At 43.9% G+C, this 19,746-nt stretch overlaps 1 protein-coding gene across 1 annotated transcript in view; it reads left to right on the top strand.

The window, feature by feature from the left end:
- KPNA6 (karyopherin subunit alpha 6) overlaps positions 1–19,746 on the top strand; it is a 37,016-nt gene that overhangs the window by 9,691 nt on the left and 7,579 nt on the right. The window contains exons 2-13 of the mRNA XM_019547826.1: positions 7,128–7,261; positions 8,110–8,205; positions 8,570–8,669; positions 9,063–9,157; positions 10,182–10,313; positions 10,560–10,648; positions 12,617–12,716; positions 14,081–14,244; positions 15,085–15,163; positions 16,332–16,457; positions 17,099–17,226; positions 18,941–19,119. Coding sequence (XP_019403371.1) covers positions 7,128–7,261; positions 8,110–8,205; positions 8,570–8,669; positions 9,063–9,157; positions 10,182–10,313; positions 10,560–10,648; positions 12,617–12,716; positions 14,081–14,244; positions 15,085–15,163; positions 16,332–16,457; positions 17,099–17,226; positions 18,941–19,119 — 1,422 coding nt within the window. The remainder of the gene's footprint in view (positions 1–7,127; positions 7,262–8,109; positions 8,206–8,569; positions 8,670–9,062; positions 9,158–10,181; positions 10,314–10,559; positions 10,649–12,616; positions 12,717–14,080; positions 14,245–15,084; positions 15,164–16,331; positions 16,458–17,098; positions 17,227–18,940; positions 19,120–19,746) is intronic.

The following is a 19,746-nucleotide window of genomic DNA, read 5'->3' as shown; positions in this document are numbered from 1 at the left end:
TGACAAATAAGGAGGCTCTCATCCTTTAAAAAAATAAAAATAAAAAAATGAAAGACTAATGTGTCTGGAAAGGTTAACTGAATTATTGACTCCTTGTGTATGCTGCCAGGTGCTGGATTGACAGCTCTGCAGGTAGATGCTCTTTAGCAGCAGAGAAAGCACAACCTGCACATTAACAGCAGTCTTCACCTGCACTGCCTTGGCAGTGTCCTCACTGACCTGGATGGCAGCCACCTGGGAATTAGATACCGTAGTTCAAAAGGGAATTAATTCAGGAAGGCCTATAGCTTCAGTTACTTAGGAGATCAAACTATAAATAAATACAGTGCTTACTTTTGGCTTTGAAATGAGCTGAGATCTTCTCAGTTTCATTCATGCAGTTTACTGCTCAGCCTCCATATAGCTTAGTGGTCTTTAGATGCCTTCAGACTCAGATGCGTCAGTTGTGTAAACTAGAATTAAATTGCTTATGGGGCTGGGACTCTGAAATGGGGTTCGAGGGCAACAGTGGTATTTTAAACGGCTATATAGGCATGTTCATGAATGGTACAGTACACCTCTAGGTAACACAAACTGATTGTGCACCACTGACACAACCAGTTGTGAAGGGCTAGCGCTACACAAACACTGGGGAAGAGGTGACTTGGAGCTCGTGAGCCCACCACATAAGAGGACTAGGCTGTTGGTCACGTGTTTGCCCAATAGCTGCTTACTAGGCAAATGGGTAATGGTCAAGTGGGGCCTAGTCCCTTCTATTCCAGGATTTTGGATTCTTCAAATACCCATCTCGGGCTTAACTTCCCTTGTTCTTGCTCCTGAGCTGGAGAGCAAAAAGAAAAATTGTCCTTTTCTGAGGGTGATGCAACATATATGGGAGACTGGGTGCCCAGGCAACCAGACTGCTTGGACAGCTAGAAGTGCTCCTGTCCTTCACAAGGTAAGATTAAAATGGTAAGGACAAAGTGTGAGCAAGTGACATGAAATACATACCTTTCTGGACATTTGCTGTCTTGGGGCTGCTATTTATGTTCTTGTAAGGCTCTTCCTGCCGTTATATTAACTTTACCTTCTATTTTCCAGAGTCCGTCATGTTCCACAGACTATCTGGCAGAATGGTTTGCCTGTGGCTTGTCATTTCAAGGTGTTAATTAATAGCAGTGCAATTATTACCAGATAGAGGCCCCTTTTCCACTCTGTGGAGATCAAGAAGATCCGAGTGCATTGTCTGAGCAACAGTCTGGTGTTCAGGAAGGAAGACTTAATCAGATTGCCCTCCTGCTCCAGTAGGTAGTGGCAGATTAGCTCATTGCATATGCTTTCATGAAGGAAGCACTTGATTTAAGGTTATGTTTAGCTCTGTTTTAAGAGTTCAGATTGGTTCATGACTAATGTATTTTCTTTCATAGCACAGACGACTTAATTTTGGGATGTGATCTCATCCTATTTTGACTTGGGGTGGGGCTTAGTCAGAACTTAGAGAAGGAAAACTCCCTCCTACAAAGATCCAATAAGTGACACCTTTTTAATAAGCCAACACAACTTGTGTTAAAAATACTTTAAGACTATATGGAGCAACTATGACTTTAGATATGTGTAATATCTACATTTGAGTGGTTTTGCAAGAAAGCTGCTGTAATCCAGGCTTCCATGATCATCTTTAAAACCAGAAGGGCTGTAACTTTAAAATGCTACTGTATTCTCAAATACCACTTCAGTACACTTTAAAATGCCAAGTGGAAGTTTGTGGCTTAAATGGTATTTAAACATCTGTCTTCAGTAGTTAAGCCACTGTGGAGCATTAACAGATAGCTTTTCCTAGCTAACGAGCTGAAACATTTTGAATAGTCTTGCCCAGTGTCGCTGTCCCACAGGTATGTTTGCAGTGGTGGAGTTGGGTTAGTAGTTAATGTGGCCAAGGCTTGACTTGCAGATATGCTGAGTTAAATGGTTTTATTTTACTGGAGCAGACTTAAGACTGAATTTGGACACAGAGCATTTTTCCTCAGCAGGTTGCTGTCCGTTCCATTTTATTTAATGTATTTCCATTTACTGAAGAGTTTGTCAAGCTTTGCAGCTCAGCTCCTGCTGTGTGAGCTTGCAGAGAGAAGCCATAAACTTGCACTTGTAACATCTGCTTGTTGCTATGGCAGTCAAATGTCGTGTCACATTTCAACATTATGATTTCAGTAGCAGATCAAGACCAACCAGCAAAAAGTTGGCAAAGGGGATCTGAAGTAGTGAATATGTGCAAGATTTAGCAGGAAATCCTATGTCAAGTAAATGGCGGTTTGTCTGATGTGCATCCTTGCTGCCAGCAGCAAAATACATCTTAAGCAGTTAGCTGTATTTTCAGTGCCTTCCTGCCATGCTGTAGCATTCTTGGTGCTCTGAAATCCGTAACGCCTGTCTATCTGCCAGGCAAACTTGGTACATTTTAGGAACCTGGATTGTGATGGTCTTCCACTTGCTGCTGGTTTTGTAAAGCTGTTTGTCTGACACCCAGAGCCTGACAGAGCTGTCCAGAGCAGTCTCCAAGGCGTGCCCTGCCAAGAACAGAGATTGGGATTGTGCAAGTTTCCAAACAGCTGAACTGTCATGTGTCATTCAGCTATTTATATGACTAACAGGCTAGTAATCTCATACATAGTACTAAGCCACTTAAAAACAGAAAAAGGGAGGAGGAGTATAGTTGTATCCTGTGCTAACAAACCCCTTAACTTGATAAGCTACCTTTCAAAGTGTGTCCTTACATTTGACTTTTTATTTTGCAGGGTGTGTCTATCCTTTGCCATGTTCCAGCTGTGTAACATTAGGATGGCAGTATGCTCATTCAAATATGGAGCACACACCAGCGCTGCTAGATTTTCAGCGTGATTTAAAATTCATGAATGAGGTTATATCTTGATATTTTTAATATCTTGAGATCACTCAGTGTGAAATACATGCTTAAAGAATTTTAGAGGCTTCAGTCCCATCTACCTTCTAAATCAACTGCTCTTATAGAAGTATGATTACTACTTTTTCTTCCTTTCACTTTTCTCAGCCAGCTCTAATGACTGAGGGTTATAGGTAGGTGGAGTTACAGTTGTCCTGTGATCTAATGTTTCATCCTTGGTGGAGAAAACACCTCTCAAATAATTAGTCATGCAGAGCTGATCAATAGAATGAGGAACAGTGCCATTGATGATCTGATCCAGGCTTCATGGAGGCCTCACTAATACATCCATGCTTGCTCTATGACTTAAACTACACGTTGGTCTGAGGTCCAGGGCAAAAACTACAGGACTAGGAATCCAGGCCTGGCTGCAGCACAGTGTAGTGGCTTGTAGGCAGTCTTAGACCTGGTCAATCTGGAGATAAATGCACCAATGTTTAGGAAAGAGACCAATGGTAGCCTTTAAGGCCTGAACTCCTGCAAAATCTACCAGGACTCAGTGCTCAAACTGCTGTCATTGCTTTCAGGATGCACAAATCTTTCCAAGCAGTGATCCAAGTGCACTGTTCCATCAGGCACTTAGTTCTTTGCTTACTAGCTTCAGAGAAAGTAAGAATGGCACCCTAACTGTCATCCAGGGCAGAACAAACTGTTCTTAAGACTATAGTTGGGTTTAAATACTTACTTTACCACTTGAAGGCAGTGCTTTTTTTTTTTTTTTTTCTGGGTTTGTGGGTATTAAGTAATTGCATGTCAACTTGCAATTCCTCCTGATACCCAGTCCCTTCATGCATCTTCTGTTCTTTGGCCCTGGCTCTCAGTTACACAACTGTGTATATAGTAGGTTTGGGGCTGGGTCTCAGGGGCTTATACATAGCTTTCAGTGGAACACCCTTTCAAGTTTTTGGCTTAGGGAAGGAATGTCCTCTAAACAGCAGATACTATAAGAGGATGTCAGGTTCCCTTGCCCCTTGTGATCATCTTAACATTACTTTAAGGTTTCTTCCCCTGCCACAATGGTCCTTTTGGAGTATGAAAAAATCTCAAAGTATCGGTCTCTTTCTGTTCATAAGTGAGTTTTCTGCATAACTTAACTTGCCACGACATTGAGATGTTGGACTTTTTTGGTACATCTCTGTCTCAGTATAAAATTACTTTTAACCTTATTCCTGCTATAATAGAAGCTGACCTCGAAGCTAGGAAAATGTTTGTCTTCTGTTACACCAGGCTTGAAACTTGCAATTTCCCGTATCCTAAAAACTGTTCAACTTACGCATCTTGATTGAATGGCTCTAATGAGGCACAGAAGCCTAAGGAACATGCTGTTTCCTATGGGTTACTATCAAGACACTTCCATGCTTTTCTTTCAATTCTTTTGATGGGAACTAAGCAGTAGAAGATCAGCATTGGACAGTTCAGTTTGTACTTTCTCCTTGGAGAAGAACGTTTGGTCAGTGAACAGGAAAGTGACCTCAATTCCAATTTCACTTGGGCTTCCTAAGCCACTGTTTCTTAGTTTTATAGTAGTTTGGGGTCAGAAGGGACCTGAACAAATCATCTAGTCTAACCCCCCCCCATGCCACTGGCCGGAGTACATGCTGGGATCACCTGACCCCAGGCAGGTATTTGTCCAACCTCTTTTTGAATTTGCCCAAGGTAGGAACGAGGACCACTTCCCTAGGAAGTTGGTTCGAGATCCTAGCCACCCTAACAGTGAAATAGTGCCTCCTAATCTCTAACCTGAACCTATTCTCCAGCAGCTTCTGGCCATTGTTCTTTGTCACCCCAGGTGCTGCTGAGGGGAATAGGACCTTCCTATTTGCTGCTGATCTCCCCTAATGAGTTTGTAGGCAGCCACCAAATCCCCCTCTCAGCCTCCTGTTCATATTGTAAGGCTAGCAAAGTGGGGAGGACTCTAGAAAGGAAGGGTCCCTGATACAATATTGTCTGCTGAACATGGTATGGAGGACAAAAAGGCTCGATTGAACCAGAATACCAAATTTCTCTAGCTCTGAGGCAGTACTGGGCAGGAGGCCCTGTTCAGGAGACTGTAGTTTGTGGCTGAGTTCAAAAAGAAAAGGCCTCACTGTTAGATGTGGAGCTGGTCATGGTCAGCATTGGGACGACACTGGGCAACTTGACAGGCTGAAGTCATAGCACGCAAGCAATCTAGTGAGTGTGTTTTTCAGTAGGTTTTGCAGCAGAGAATTTTAAGGGAGGGATTGGAAAGAAGGTAAGGTAGCTTTTTTAGTGTTTGCATGGAGCTCCTTCCAAGCATCAGTGGTAGCAAGGGTTGGGGGAGCACAAAGGTGAGGCAGGAATTGTGGGCTCTGAGTAAGGTAGTAGGAAAAGCTTTGCACAGGCATATTACACTTTCTATGGTGGAAAAAGGGAGCCGTTGGAGGAAGGCATGGGGAGGCATGTGATCAAAGCAATGGGCCATAACTGGCTATACCTCAGAGAGATCCTTCTGCGTCTGGGTGGCTGTTCTTCCTGCTGGTTTGTACTGGTTGCTTTCTCTGTGCCAAGTGGTGGAAAGTCCACACCCCTGACTCTGGAGCAGAATGCACAAGCACCCAGGTTTCAAATAGTTTTAAGAAGATTGTTGTGAAACAAGTAGCAAAAAAGTTGTTATTTTCCCAGATTTGAGTGCTGTCAGAGTAGTCTGGCAAGCTTGGTCTGCATGCCACTTCCAGCTGGGTGAAGCACTACATGTGTGTGATGTCTCTGCACTCTGAAGGGGGTGTGGAATTAGGCATGTTTCAGGTGAATTTTGCTGGGCTTTCTTGTATCGTGTCCAAACTTTCAGTGCTTTGATGGATATTCTGCTGCCCCCCAATATATATGTTAACATGCAACATAGTACCTGAACCTTTTTGGTCCTGAGTATGACCGTAAACTGCATCAGACTGGAGGGCCTGGCAGTAACGTGGTGAGACTAGAGGTTGCAACACTGTGGTATTTTATGGAAGCTACCCTGCCACAAGCAGAGTAAGGTGAGTATAGGGAGCCTCAGCCCTAGCCCCCACTGCCCTGCAGGTACTCCTTGGTTGGAGAAAGGGTGTTATTCCTTAGCCTGACAAATGCCCTCGCCGAGGCCTTAGGCAGTCAGCAGCAGTTCTTACCTGTTTCTGTTTGGCAGAAACTACAACCATTGAGGCACTCAATATCTGGACTTGATCTGGCCTTCGGGGTTATGTCTTGATGGTTTAAAGGGGGATGGCAGGTCTTGGGCCACTTCCACTCCTCCATACTCTTGCCTAGGCATACGTGTCAAAGGTCCTGGTGTGATGGTCACAGGACTCTGTATAAGTGGATTCATGACTAGATCTCTTATGTGTACACCATGATTGAGAGGATCGACTGTTGCCTGCTACCTAGCCTTTTAAAAGTGGGAGCTCTGATTGTGAAAGTCCGTACTTCACAACATAAAATGCATCTAAGTAGAATTTTTAGCTGCTAGTGACACTCCTACACTTCAGAGCAACCTGGTCTACAGATGCTGAATGCTGCTTTTTGCTGACAGTCGGGTTCTTGGTCTGTTGGCCTTGGAGGATGGAAGAGGGTGGGTGGGTGGCATCTTCAAGGTGCTACTTCTAGTGGTAGTGATGAGGTGCTATTTGGGCATGATCTACAGCAGTGTTTCCCAACAAGTTCCAGCCCAAGGCAGTTATATTAATAAATGTTTTTCTGCGGCACACTTGTTGAGGCATTCCCCATTCTCATACCTATTGTAGCTCATTCCCATGGCAAAATTCTGTGGCACACCTGTTCATTTCTGATGGCACACTGGTTGGGAAACACTGACCTACAGTGCTGCCTACCCAAGCAGCCTCAGGCACTCTGCCTTCTGGTGGGCAAGGGAACTATTTGAGTATACCCTTTCACAGTGAGAAGTGTACTTTGTGTAGTGAAGTCCAAGTCCTGGTTGAGAGAGATTTTTTCAGAGCGTTACATTTACAGCAGTGCCTGTTGAGCAGCAGTATTCTAAGAGACCGCATCAGGTGTAGGCCAGTAACACTTCTGAGCTTGGAGCTTCTGCATGGGTATTTCAGATAGCAGTTCTCAGTCTTTTAAATTGGACTGTGTAGTTTCTTGTGACATGTACTTGCTTTCCTTAATGGCAGGGTGGGCAGGTGAGAGGACAGAGACTAAAGCAAAGCCTGATCCTACTTTTCTGACTTCTTTGTAGAAACCATGGCGAGTCCTGCGAAGGATAATTATCGAATGAAGAGTTACAAAAACAAAGCTCTAAATCCCGAAGAAATGCGCCGGAGAAGAGAAGAGGAGGGAATTCAGCTACGCAAACAGAAACGAGAACAGCAGGTAACCTGTGCTGTGCTGATTTGGCTTGGAGAAGTATAGCTTTACCTGGATCAAGTATGTAGTATTGTGCAACAGGAACCGCCCGAGGTCTCCAGTCAGAGTTGCTCACAGTCTTCTCCTCCCATTGCCCCTCCAGCGTTTAGACCTGGAATGTTGCTGCTTTCTTTTCACACGCTTGTTCACAGCGTGACTCATGTGAAGAGTGCTCCAGAGGTTCCCTGCTCATCCTGAGACCTGCAGTTGCTGTGTATGCCCCTGATGCCACAGTGGAAATCTATCTGCCTTTCTGTGATATTGAATCACGGGAAGGCTTCCCAGAGCCCGTGGTGTTGTGGGCTTTTATTTGTTTTCTAAAGACTCTGTCAAAAATCAGAAAATGAATCGTGCTCTTAAGCACCAGAAAAAAGCCAGCAAAAAAAAAAAAGTTCTGTGGGTTTTCTATGTCCTTGTATGCTAGGGCCACATGTAGAATTGGCAGACTTTGCAAGCTTTCTGCACAGCTCGGCCAGTGCGTTAGCCCCAGTCTACCACCTGTCCTTCCTTTCTCTCGTTCTCTCTCTCTCTCTGACTCACTGGGTCAAATTCTGCGCTTGCTTATGCCATAAAGGCTTGGTGAAGTAAGTAGGTTCCTTGGGTTTGTCTGAGGGCAAGACTTGCTCCACCGTTGTCCAGTTCACAGGCCAAAATTATCATCTACAGCAATGTAAACTAGTGTCTTAAGTGACTGCTTCTGTATTCAGGTTGTGGTTTGTTCCACAGATTTTACCCAGACAGGCTTGCTAGTGGTGATGTTTCTAAAAGGTGGCTATTGCTTTAGAGCAGCAATGCTGATTCTGATCTCTTCACAGCTCTTTAAAAGAAGAAATGTGGAACTCATTAATGAAGATGCTGCCATGCTTGATAGCCTCCTCATGGATTCTTATGTCACTTCTACCACATCAGGGGTAAGACTTCTTCCTGAACTCTGGTCCCTCTTCTAGGTAGACTTAACACTATAGACCCCATAAAACTGACAAGCCTGAAGGCTTTCAAACTAAGAGAGATCATCGTATCTTGTATTCTTGACTGCCTTTCCACCCCTGTGTAAGTACTTAGAATATTGCAGTTGGGACTGTGTGGTGAAGTTCAAAACCCCGTCTGAGACGTAGACTTTTACACATGATCTGGTTCTGACTTCAGTTACCATGTAGGTTTAAAAAAATTAAGCTCCAAGTCATGGCGACAGGTTGTCATGTTCCTGGGGTTTGTAACAACAAGCTTGGAATGGTGGTTCTGTCTGACGCTGCTTTTCTTCCTCTCTTCCCATAGGAGGGAGTGATCACAAGAGAAATGGTGGAAATGCTCTTCTCAGATGATTCTGACCTGCAGTTAGCAACCACTCAGAAATTCAGGAAATTGCTCTCAAAAGGTAAAAACTGAGCTGCTGCTCTTGGCTGTATTGTAAGCTGTTTGAGGCAGATTGTCTAAAACATTTGTGATGCTATTCTTGGTATTAATATTGCTGTTTTAAGGGACAGTGGTTCCACCGAATGCAACGGGCCTACAATCCTGTCGCTTCTCAGTTGGCACTGAGAGAAGGGGATGGGACTGTGATCTCCTTGTATGACCATCTTTTTGGTTTTAAACATGTAGAAAATGCCCTATTGCCTTGTAACTGGATGGCCTGTACAGAAAGCTTTCTGTTGGATAGTTCTTCTGTCCAATGCAAGTACAACTTTAAATGGTGAAAGTGGATTTAGCAATGAAAGAGGTCACTTGTTTGCTACTAAAATACCCTTTTGACCTTGTTTTGTACTTCCAGAGCCGAATCCTCCAATAGATGAAGTGATAAACACTTTGGGAGTGGTGGACAGATTTGTTGAATTCCTAAAGAGAAGTGAAAATTGCACACTACAGGTAAAGAAGAGTACTGTGAAGGACAAATAGAACTTCTCTCTGCTGAGCTGTGATGTTTAACCCTCAACAGCCAGCTTGGAAAGGTGGTGTCTTTAGAGCTTAGACACTACAGATCACATGTAGCTTTTTGGAAAGGATTGCATGTTCTCTTGACGACAGCAGGCTGTCACAGTTGATGGCTACCATAACCGTCCTCCTTTCAGGAAGCTGTATACCCTAGGGATCAGTCTTTCAGAAGATTTGAAGTTGGTTAAAGCCCTTCAAGAAAGAGGCAGATGACAGTAACATGCAGTTTGGCTTCACCTGCCAGTCACAGGAGTAGGATGTAATAGCATTAGGCTTCCAAATAGGAAACCGCTTTCTCTCATCTACTGTAGCTTGTGCCTCCAAGTCCTGGTCAGAGGCTGCTCTGAGCAGCTGGAGATGACTCTTTGAAGTAGAGAGTGATCTCTCAGACTTTGTTATGCAGTATTGCCCAATTCACAATTCCTAGGATTGCCACTGACAGGGGAGTGAATTGCTGACCTGTCAAGCCCAAGAGAACAAGTAATCCCCAGGAAAGATGACATGATGTGCACTAGTGTGTTTTTACTGTCAGTGATCTGTGGACTGATCTTCCTTTTGCTTTGGGTGGGTGTGGCCAAGGTCTGTGATGGGGTGAGTCAGTCCACCCTTCTCTGTACCCTCAAAATTGTCGACAGCTTGCCTATATCTGACAGCTGTTGTATATAGTTATGCTTGGTGAACAGTCATCCAAACACTGTTCATACTAACCAGCCTGGGCAGGGGAGTTTAGCCCCATAAAACCATTTATATGCTTCAGTGCATATAAATCATGGACAAGTAAGGTTGGAAGGGCCCTCGGGAATCTATATAGTCCAACCTCCTGCTGGAGGCAAGATCATTCCTATATAGAACTTCCTAGATGAGATGGGAGCAGTAAAGGCTCTAAAACTAATAGCAAATGGTGTGCCATATCAGGATTGTTCTGCTTATGATATCGTTGCTGGTATCTCATTTTCAGTTTGAAGCAGCATGGGCATTGACAAATATTGCATCAGGAACCTCTCAACAAACAAAAATAGTCATTGAAGCTGGGGCAGTTCCTATCTTTATAGAGCTGTTAAACTCTGATTTTGAAGATGTCCAAGAACAGGTAAAGGTCACTTTGTTTTCAATTATTTTATTTTATTTTTTTAAGGGGTGGGGGAAAGGTGCACAACTCTTGTGCATAGAGAGCATCAAAGTTTGTTTGAAATAAGTGTAGCTCTCTGGTGACCAGCTTCATGCAGTAATTCCTATACTGGTTACTTGGAGTTACAAAGTATGCCTCTAACTCAATACCCTCTTCTTCATCTGTTCAGAAACTGTGAATGGTAAAACTGCTGTTCTTTCTTTCCAGGCTGTCTGGGCGTTGGGGAACATTGCTGGAGACAGCTCTGTGTGTAGAGATTATGTCCTTAACTGCGCTATTCTTCCTCCCTTGTTAATGTAAGTAACCATAAGTATTTGCAGCATAGTTCTTGAAGGTCCATTTTACTAAAGCAGAGTAACATCCTGCTATGAAAACTGGGTGACCAGAACCACCTACCTGCTAATGTTTTTTGGGAATAAAATTCAGTTTGCAAATTGGTATTAGAGAAAGGTAGTAGTACTTAAATCATAACAGATAAAGCTTTGACAGATGGTTTGCCTTCTCACAAATCGTTATGCCTGCTGTGAACTGTACATGAGCACTGTCACAGCTTGCCAGACAGCCTTTCTGAAGTTATGGGGCCTGTCACTTAGAAGTGCCTGAGCTGTAAGTACAGAGAACAGCTCCTGAAGGGATACAGTTATGCCAGCTTTCAGGAATTGATTGGATGAATCTTAAAAGAATCGGTCTAGGGTTGAGAGGGTCATCACACATCATATAAATCAGAAATCCTGACGCAGCCTCAGTATGTTAGCTGAGTTGTCTGCCTATTTCTAGGCAGGGTGCTTTCAAGTACTAGTCATATTTTATTCTTGTCAGGATCGTTTTAAATTGCTCTTGATGAGGTAGTAGCAACAAGATAAGAGAAGTGCACATTGTAGGAGACAAAATTAAGTCACTTCTGACACTAGTGTTCGACTTCAGGATGCCAAAGACCAGGCAGATGACTCTGCTGTCCAGACACCAAGGGAAAAGGTTTTTGTTTGTGGTAGTGGCCACATTGTAGAAAAAAGACTGGTAAAAGGAGTTGGTTGTAACTTGGGAGGGACAATATTGCACTGTCCCATTTTCTTGCAGAGGTCTGCAGACTGGATGACAAAGCTTCTCACTGCCCATAAACCATAAAGCACAGAGAATGAGGCTGCTTATGGGTGGGCAACTGGCTGGTGACCACCCTCTAAGATATTTAAGATTATTTAGTTTCTAAAAACTGTCAGTCTGTCCATCATTTCAGCAAGAGAATCTTTCGTGCTAGCAATGTGGACAGAGATTTGTGGCAGAAATGCCAATTTAACGAGATGTTCACATGAAGTATTTTGATTATAAATGGTGTTCAGCTATGTCGCCTTGAAGGTGTTGCAAGAGATTGTTTTATAGAGGCATAGAGCTGTTGTCCTCAGGTGAAGCTAAAATTGAGTTCCTGACTTCTTGTGGTGGCTGGAGATTCATAGATTGGAAGGGACCTCACAAGATCATTGGGTCCAGCCCCCTTGCACTAGGCAGAAAAGATGACTGGGGTCAGGTGACCCCAGCAAGGTGACCGTCCAGTCTCCTCTTGAAGATTTCCAGGGCAGGTGATTGCACCAACTCTGGGGGAAGTTTATTCCACAGTCTGGACACTAACTGTGAAGAAGTACTTCCTAGTGCTAAGCCTGAAATGGTCTTCCAGGAGTTTGTAGCCATTACTCCTGGTTTTCCTCAAGGGTGGTTTGGTGAACAGTTGTTTGCTGAGCCCTTGATGTATTCCCCTGATGTAATGGTAAGCTACTACCAAGTCCCCTCTCAGCCTTCTTTTTTTTTTTTAGACTGAAGAGGCCCAAGTCCCTCAGCTTTTCCTTATATGACTTGCCTTGCAAGTCTCTGATCATACAGGTGGCTCTTTAGGATCAGATCAGTGGCCCTCTAAGAATAGGTGTGCTTACCTGGCTAGATTCAGGCTCAGAGAAGCTGTGTTCTGCTAGCCTGAAGATTCCCATCTGCAGTTTTGTTTGAAGACTGCACTTGCTTTCTGTCTGATGTTGCTTTGCACTGTGAAACAACAGCATTTGTTTCTGTCTTCGGGGTAGATGCATTACATCTTTTTTATGCTCAAAATGAAAGGTTTGGGTGAAGTACTTAGTCTGAAGAACAGGTTCTCAAGCAGTGCAACTTTTTTCTGGCCCTCTCAAATTTGTATTTTGTTCCCTCACTGCAAATCATCTGCTTGTTTAAAGGCACTTTGAGCTACAGCATGGCAGTGTAATGCATGATTATTCTCTTCCTAGGCTTCTCACAAAGTCCACCAGGTTGACAATGACTCGAAATGCTGTCTGGGCCTTGTCAAACTTGTGCAGAGGGAAGAACCCACCACCTGAATTTGACAAGGTGAGGAAGTGAAGCCTTACTTTTCTTGGCAGACAAAGAGGTGGTTGGGGAAAAGGGCCCTGGTTCATGCAGGCAATAAGGTCTAAATATTAAAGCTGATCAGAAAAGGTCTGAAGAAAAAAGTCAGAACTTCCTCGTTTGTCAGTATGCAAACACCTGGTAGCAACGCTTCCATTTATTGACAGGGGTCCCGTCTCACCCTGTCTAGTCTCTTTCCAGGAGGTCCACCTGCTAGACCTCTGAGTCAGGGACCCCCATCCCCTCAGCCTTAGCTGAGGCTTAGCTTATGCACTGACTGGGAGACCAGACTCTTTTTATAGGACTGTTCCAAATGCGAACAAAACAAAATGCTGAAGTATTCCATTCCTATCCAGTGGAAACCCTTCTTTCAGATCAGCTTTAGTTCCTTATGAACTGTGGAAGTCCTCTTCCCTCTGCCCCTTCCCTTTGATTGTCAGTGTCATCTTAAAAAAAATGGCAGAAGGCAGGGTAGATTTGCATGTTATATGTTAGACTAACTAGATCGGAGAGATATAAGTTATTGTAAGCAGAAAGTGTACTTCATCAGATGCCATGAAGGGACATTGTTGCTTCCTGAAGTCCCTTTGTGGTGTCTGATGAAGTAAGGCCTCTGTTTACGAAAGTATATGCTATACATATCTGATCTAGTTAGTCTATAAGGCCACATCCAGATGCACACGCATGTGTGGTTTGAAGTGCTGTAAACCTCTTTGCAGCACCACAAACTGCATACCTTGCACATTAAACCACGTACTGTGCTGCTAATTTGTAGTGCTGGGGCAAAAGTGTGTGCTGGGGGGGAGCAGTGGTATACCCTTATGTAGAGATGAGGTATGGGGACAGCTTACATGAGAATGGTACCTGCTTTTCAAGGTGTGGACTCTGTCCAGTTGCTGCTGTATCCTCTAACCTTTTGGGATGAGCTGACCCCTTATCTTGGCTTGGTGTTTAAATTTCTGTTGTACCTTGTAGCCGAAGAGACTAAAGTTACATGAACCACACAGAAAAGCTGCAGTCAGAGATGCACTGTAACATCAGCAGCTCTGGCTACTTGTCTGAGCTGGCCAGTGAACAGTATGGCTAAGATCCTACATCCATAATTGATCACCAGTCTGGGTTTCAAAATGGTTCTGTACTGTTTCTGGACTCTGACTGTGACAGTGTGAAAATCCCAATATGATTCTTGCATTAATCCAAGCAATGGCTTCTGGGTCACTGTTCTTCTCTGTCTGTGCCAGTCAGCACAGCTAAGTCTTATCTGCACACAAAGCTATGGGGCTTTTTGTCCAGAAACCTTTCTAACTCTTTTCTTTGGGGTGGGGGGGATGGTGACTCCTTTATAGGTGTCTCCCTGCTTGCCAGTGTTGTCCAGATTATTATTCAGCAGCGACTCTGACTTGCTGGCAGATGCATGCTGGGCGCTCTCCTACTTATCAGATGGCCCCAATGAGAAGATCCAAGCAGTAATAGACTCTGGAGTGTGCCGACGACTGGTGGAGCTGTTAATGTGAGTATCTGGGGTAAAGACCTAATTGAACCGCCTGTGTAAACATGGGTGTTGGCTTATTCTGGTATACCTTTTGTTTATGGAGGTAAAACTTTTACAGCACTAACAGAATGATATAGTAACGATGGTGTGTGGGAGCATCTGCCATTTGGGGACTACACCCCAGTGTTCTTTCTTATGCAGAAGAATGTTTCATGTGGTTCACGGGATAGTTCTAGTCTAATGCACTAGCTTCATCCTTGCGCTCAGGGCCAGGATTTATACATATAGGTATGTAGGCTGTGGTTCATGCCAGGCAATGCAATGAGCCTGTGTTCTTTTAATGCTTTTAAAATTTGTTTACAGATATTTTTTTACAAAGTAAAGGAAAGATTGGAGTATAAGGACAAAAATACCTATCAAAAAAATGAGTAAGGTTTTCCATACAGTTGACCAGTAATTCAGTACACTACTTCTGATCTGTTTGTGGTGATCAGTTCAAAGCCTGCGCGTTGCAAAGTGAAGGCTTTGTAGAGTAGGCAGACTTTCAAAGGAGTTTTGGATGCACATAGCAAAGTGTTCTGATTGGACCATTAACTGAATGCCACTACATTAGGAAGAGGCATATAAGAAGGTGCAGACTTACTAATGACTCGCAGGTGAAAAGGAAACCATTTATGCTGGAGCTTCTTTCTAATGGATGAAGAAAGCTGTCTTCTTCCCTGCATGAGCAAGGACTGTCCGTGGGGTTTGAATGAATTTTGCTGCTTGTGGCTATTTGTGTGGTAGCAGAGGAGGAGGTGGGATTCTTAGTGCATGGAAGATAACTGGAGTTTAACCCTCTCACTCTTCGTCCTATAGGCACAACGACTATAAAGTGGCTTCCCCAGCCTTGCGAGCTGTAGGCAACATTGTGACGGGTGATGACATCCAAACCCAGGTGAGGAGCATGACTGACTTTTGTATTCAGGTCCAAGCGGGGAAAGGAGCTAGAAATTACCAAATCCTCATCCCCACTGAGGAGGGATAGATCCTTGATATAAATCCATTATCGGAGCACTGTCAGGAAACAGTTTGGCTTGGAACACCCTGTCTCTCTAAAGCAGTGATTTCCCCTCCCCCCCCCCTTTTTTTGTACCCACTTGTAAACATTGCCCAGTCCCGACCCAGTGCCCCTCACTCCTGACCCACTGGCCCTAGCCCCCCAGTGTGTGGGGCAGGGGATGGGTGTGTGGGGCAGGGGAGGCCCAAAGCAGCACCTTGCAGGTTAAAACTCTGCCAACCTGCAACGGAAAAGCCACAGTTTCCCATGGTTTTTCTCTTTAAAAGAGAATACATTTTTAAAGTTTTGATTGCGACCCTTTCATATATTCTTGCGACCCTGTTTTTGGGTCGTGATCCATGAGCTGAGAAACACTGCTTTAAAGCAAGCGTGGCTTTTGTCAGCAGATGACTTGCAGACAAATGCTAGCATGGTCTTTATGAAACAGGAGAGTCTGGGTTGATACAACCTATGCTTGGGGAGAGGTAGGAGAGACTTGGTGTATACTAGCCCTACTAACAGTGGTGAAATGAAGGGTTTCAAACAGGTGTTACTCTGCAGTGCCTTCTAACATAGTAATAAATAGCACGGGTTGAGGCTGCAATGATAAAATGCCTGACTGCTTCCAGATCAGGCTGATAAATGTGATGGCTCGCAGTCTATAATAATGTGTTGCAGCCAGTATTTGTCAAGGGAGAAGTCTTGACTCCAGTCACAGAAATGTCATCCTTTTGGTGTCCAAGCAGAGGTCTAGGTCTTCTTTGAGGAGCAAGATGCAGCAGAAGAAGGTTTGCTTCTCCCTCTGTGTCCTGTTCCCCAAATGCCACTTCCCCCTTTGGAACTGGAATGTCTCCTCCTCAAGGATAGGAAAGGTTCTCTTTCCCCCTAGTGGTACACAATGGAATATCTTATTCACAGGCAGGTCTCTGGCAAGAGAATAAGTTTCTTTATAAGACTCTGAAGGTGTCTCAACCTCATATCAGACTGTGTGAGAAGCACAGGGAGGCAATAACTAAGTGTTGGACTTAATGGTGTGGTCTTGCCCTTTGTTTTTAATTCTCTTCAGGTGATCCTGAACTGCTCAGCTCTGCCCTGCCTCCTTCATTTATTAAGCAGCCCCAAGGAGTCAATCCGGAAAGAAGCTTGCTGGACCATTTCTAACATCACAGCTGGAAACAGGGCGCAAATACAGGTACAGCTTCTGGAGCCCTCTCTGGGCTGATCTGTGATGCTGCTTAGTTTGTGAAAGTAGCGCTGAGACCAAGCTTATATGTTTGGGTTTTTTAATATGAATTCAAAGGCCTTTATACTCCAGTTCCCCCTTTCCAGAGAAGTTAATTCTAGGTACAGTTAAAATAACTGATACACTCGATTGAATCTAGATGTTGCTAGACATCCAAGCAAGACGATCTGTTCCTGCAAAGATGGGCTGGTTTGGAAATGAGCTCTGAGACACTGATCCTTGAGTGAATAAGGGGAAGGGGGATCGCATCTGTCTCTCTTCTGTCATTCCAAAGTTGCTGTATACCTAGGGTGCTTTTTTAAACAGGGACACATTGTTAGATTTAAAGAATTAAGGACCTAAATCTAAAGACCTAGACAGGGCTCAAAGTCCTTCCGTGATGCTAATGCAATAAGGGGCTGCGCTTGCCCTTCTAGCTATGCAGCTGAAAGTCTTGTGTTGATAACACATGGTAGAGAAAGCATATTTGCATCCTTTCCATTGATACCAAAGATGGGTGGGTAAAGGGAGAAGTACATGTTCCACAGCTTGATTGTCTTCTATGTACCATGTTGCCAGATCTAAATACTACTTGCTGCTCCTCTCCTCAGGCAGTCATAGATGCTAACATATTCCCAGTGCTGATAGAAATCTTGCAGAAAGCAGAGTTCCGTACGAGGAAAGAGGCAGCATGGGCTATTACGAATGCAACATCAGGAGGAACGCCAGAACAGATCAGGTACATAGAGGATTTGCTCTTATTTGTCTTCTGCCTCTGAACTGATAGGTGTTGTGGAGAAGTGTTTTGCCATCAGTGATTGCTGTGGCTCCCAGTACCATCCATCTCTGATCTCTGAAGAGAAGCTCCAGGATGTATTTTGAGACTTACCATACCTCCTGTCAAAGACTGCATTTCTACTCTGTAGCCATTCAGGAGGGGATAACTTACTAGTGCTGGTTTTGGTTTCTGCTCACCATGGAATGATGCATTAGCATCGAACATTTCAGGAGCATGCCAATATCAGAGTGCCACAGGGTGCAGTTGCATAAAACTGGATTTTGTGGAAGGAGAGGCCAAGAGGCTCACTTCTGAAGTGAACCAGAGCTTTATCTGCATTTCCCCACTGGCTTTGACAGTTGTATGGCTAATATCTGAACATAAGCGCTGTCAAGAATTGTGTGGGTATGTTACTTCTGATAGTGGCCTGTTTTAGAAGTTTGAAAAATGAATGTTTTGTGAGGAACTTCCCTCTGAATGCCAGCTGATTTTAACTGATGCTTGTAGGTGTGTCATTTGAGAGACTCTGTATAGGATTTTAAAGACCTACCACCAGCCTCAACACTAACTGGTGTTCAGCAGATTTTCTGGTCATCTGTGTTTTTAAGAGTGTGTGGTGCAGAGTAACTTTTCTTTAGGTAAATAACATCTGTTGAGCCATATTTTGGTTTTAAACATCTTGTGCCATGCAAAGAGTGGATTTACAGGCCTTCTAATTTTGGAAGCATTTGGTGTGCATCATTTGCATGAAACCATGTTTAATGGCTTGCTTCTGATACAAATCAAAGCCCAAAGAAGCACCAAAAAGTTTTCCTTTTCTCTCCTCCCTGCCCTTCACCCCACAATGCATCAAGCATTTGCCTTGGTTTAAAATATTCTTTCAAACATATGAAATATGAAAATTGTATTAAATGAGATTTGAGAAGCCCTTGTAATGTTGCTTCTCTAAGTTCGCTTACATTAACTTTCATTTCTTTTCATGTGCAGTATGGATTCTTTATGCGCAAGCCCACTAAGGATGTTTTTACATTTCTAAACAGACCAGTAGGAAAATGGTATTCAAGAATAAAGAGATGTGGGGGGCTTGATATCTGAAAATTATTGGAATAACACATACCTGGGCTGTAAGTTTGACACCCCTGGGCTAAGCCATTAAAAGTACATTGTAAAGTCACCTAAACCTGGTCATGTTTCACTGGAATTCGTCATGAATGCATTTGTCAGTTTAGTGTGTTGATGCTACAAGTGATGCAGACTAACATGGCTTCACGGTTTCCTTTTTTTGCTGTTCAGGCAACTTGGACAAGCCAGGCGAGGCCAGATCCAACTTGCTCTTTTAAAATAGCAAGCTGTGTTTTGAGATGCTCAGCTGCATCTTCAGATCCCACCTACTTCAATGGGGATTAAGTACTGGCAAACTAAATAAGAGTCCTGACTTTGTTTTAAGTACAGACTGAAGCATCTAAGCAACAGGTTTGAGAACTAGTGGTGAGGACGGATAGGTTCTGTTAGTTGGTACTTTTACAGAAACTGGTGTGTGTGTGTGTTTTTTTTTGTTTTGTTTTGTTTTTTCTTAACCTGCCTTTTGTCTCTCCTAAACCCCCTGAATTTACCATGGTGTCCATTTCCCATCTGGCCAAATAGAAGGCTTACCTTCCCTGTGCGTTCTGTACAGGTACCTAGTAAATTTGGGCTGCATCAAACCTCTCTGTGACCTGCTGACTGTCATGGACTCCAAGATTGTTCAAGTGGCCTTGAATGGTTTGGAAAATATCCTGCGGCTTGGTGAGCAGGAAGCCAAGCAAAGCGGCACAGGCATCAACCCCTACTGCAGCCTCATTGAGGAGGCATATGGTGAGTGGCTGCCAATGGCCTAGTGGCTGTTGGTGTTCTATCTCCTGTAATAAAAGGTAATGTAGAATGTGGCTTGGAAAATGCTGCTCACAATTGTATTCCATTTTCTCTGAGTATTTGCGTGGGTGGGGGCGGGGGGGGGCTCTAGAAGTTCTCTTTAACCCAATATTGACTTGTAGAAGTATAAGCTTTTACAACCCCTAGCTCACTTCATCAGTGACACAAGCTTGCAAAGCTCTGATTTTTAGCCCCTTAATGAAAATTTAAGATATTTTCAGCTCCTGTCATGAAGTTGTTACCCTGTAATTCCACCACTCTTGCCACTCATTTGTCTTTCCAAAGCACAAGCTCCTTTGGATGAAGAGCTGTCCTCATTTTGTCTGTCAAAAGGCTGCACAGTGGATGTCCTGTCAGTGATCTGACCAGTGAGACATGTGCCTTGTGGCCAGACTCTCCAAATAGGGACTACTGTGCTGCTTACTGAAAACTTAGTCCAGCCCCTTAGATCAAGACAGATGGTGGTTAAATCCAGAAGCAGTTCAGGAGTAATGGGGCTACATTTCCTATAGATATTCTAGCCTGTAGGCAAAAGGCAAAGTAAGCAAATGGTGCCTAAGTGGTACCGTG

This window comes from Crocodylus porosus, unplaced genomic scaffold (genome assembly GCF_001723895.1).
Source record: "Crocodylus porosus isolate Cpor-Errol unplaced genomic scaffold, CroPor_comp1, whole genome shotgun sequence".
Taxonomy (NCBI): Eukaryota; Metazoa; Chordata; order Crocodylia; family Crocodylidae; genus Crocodylus; species Crocodylus porosus.
The sequence above is the reverse complement of the archived record's forward strand: the minus strand, read 5'-3'. Positions and strand labels throughout refer to the sequence as shown.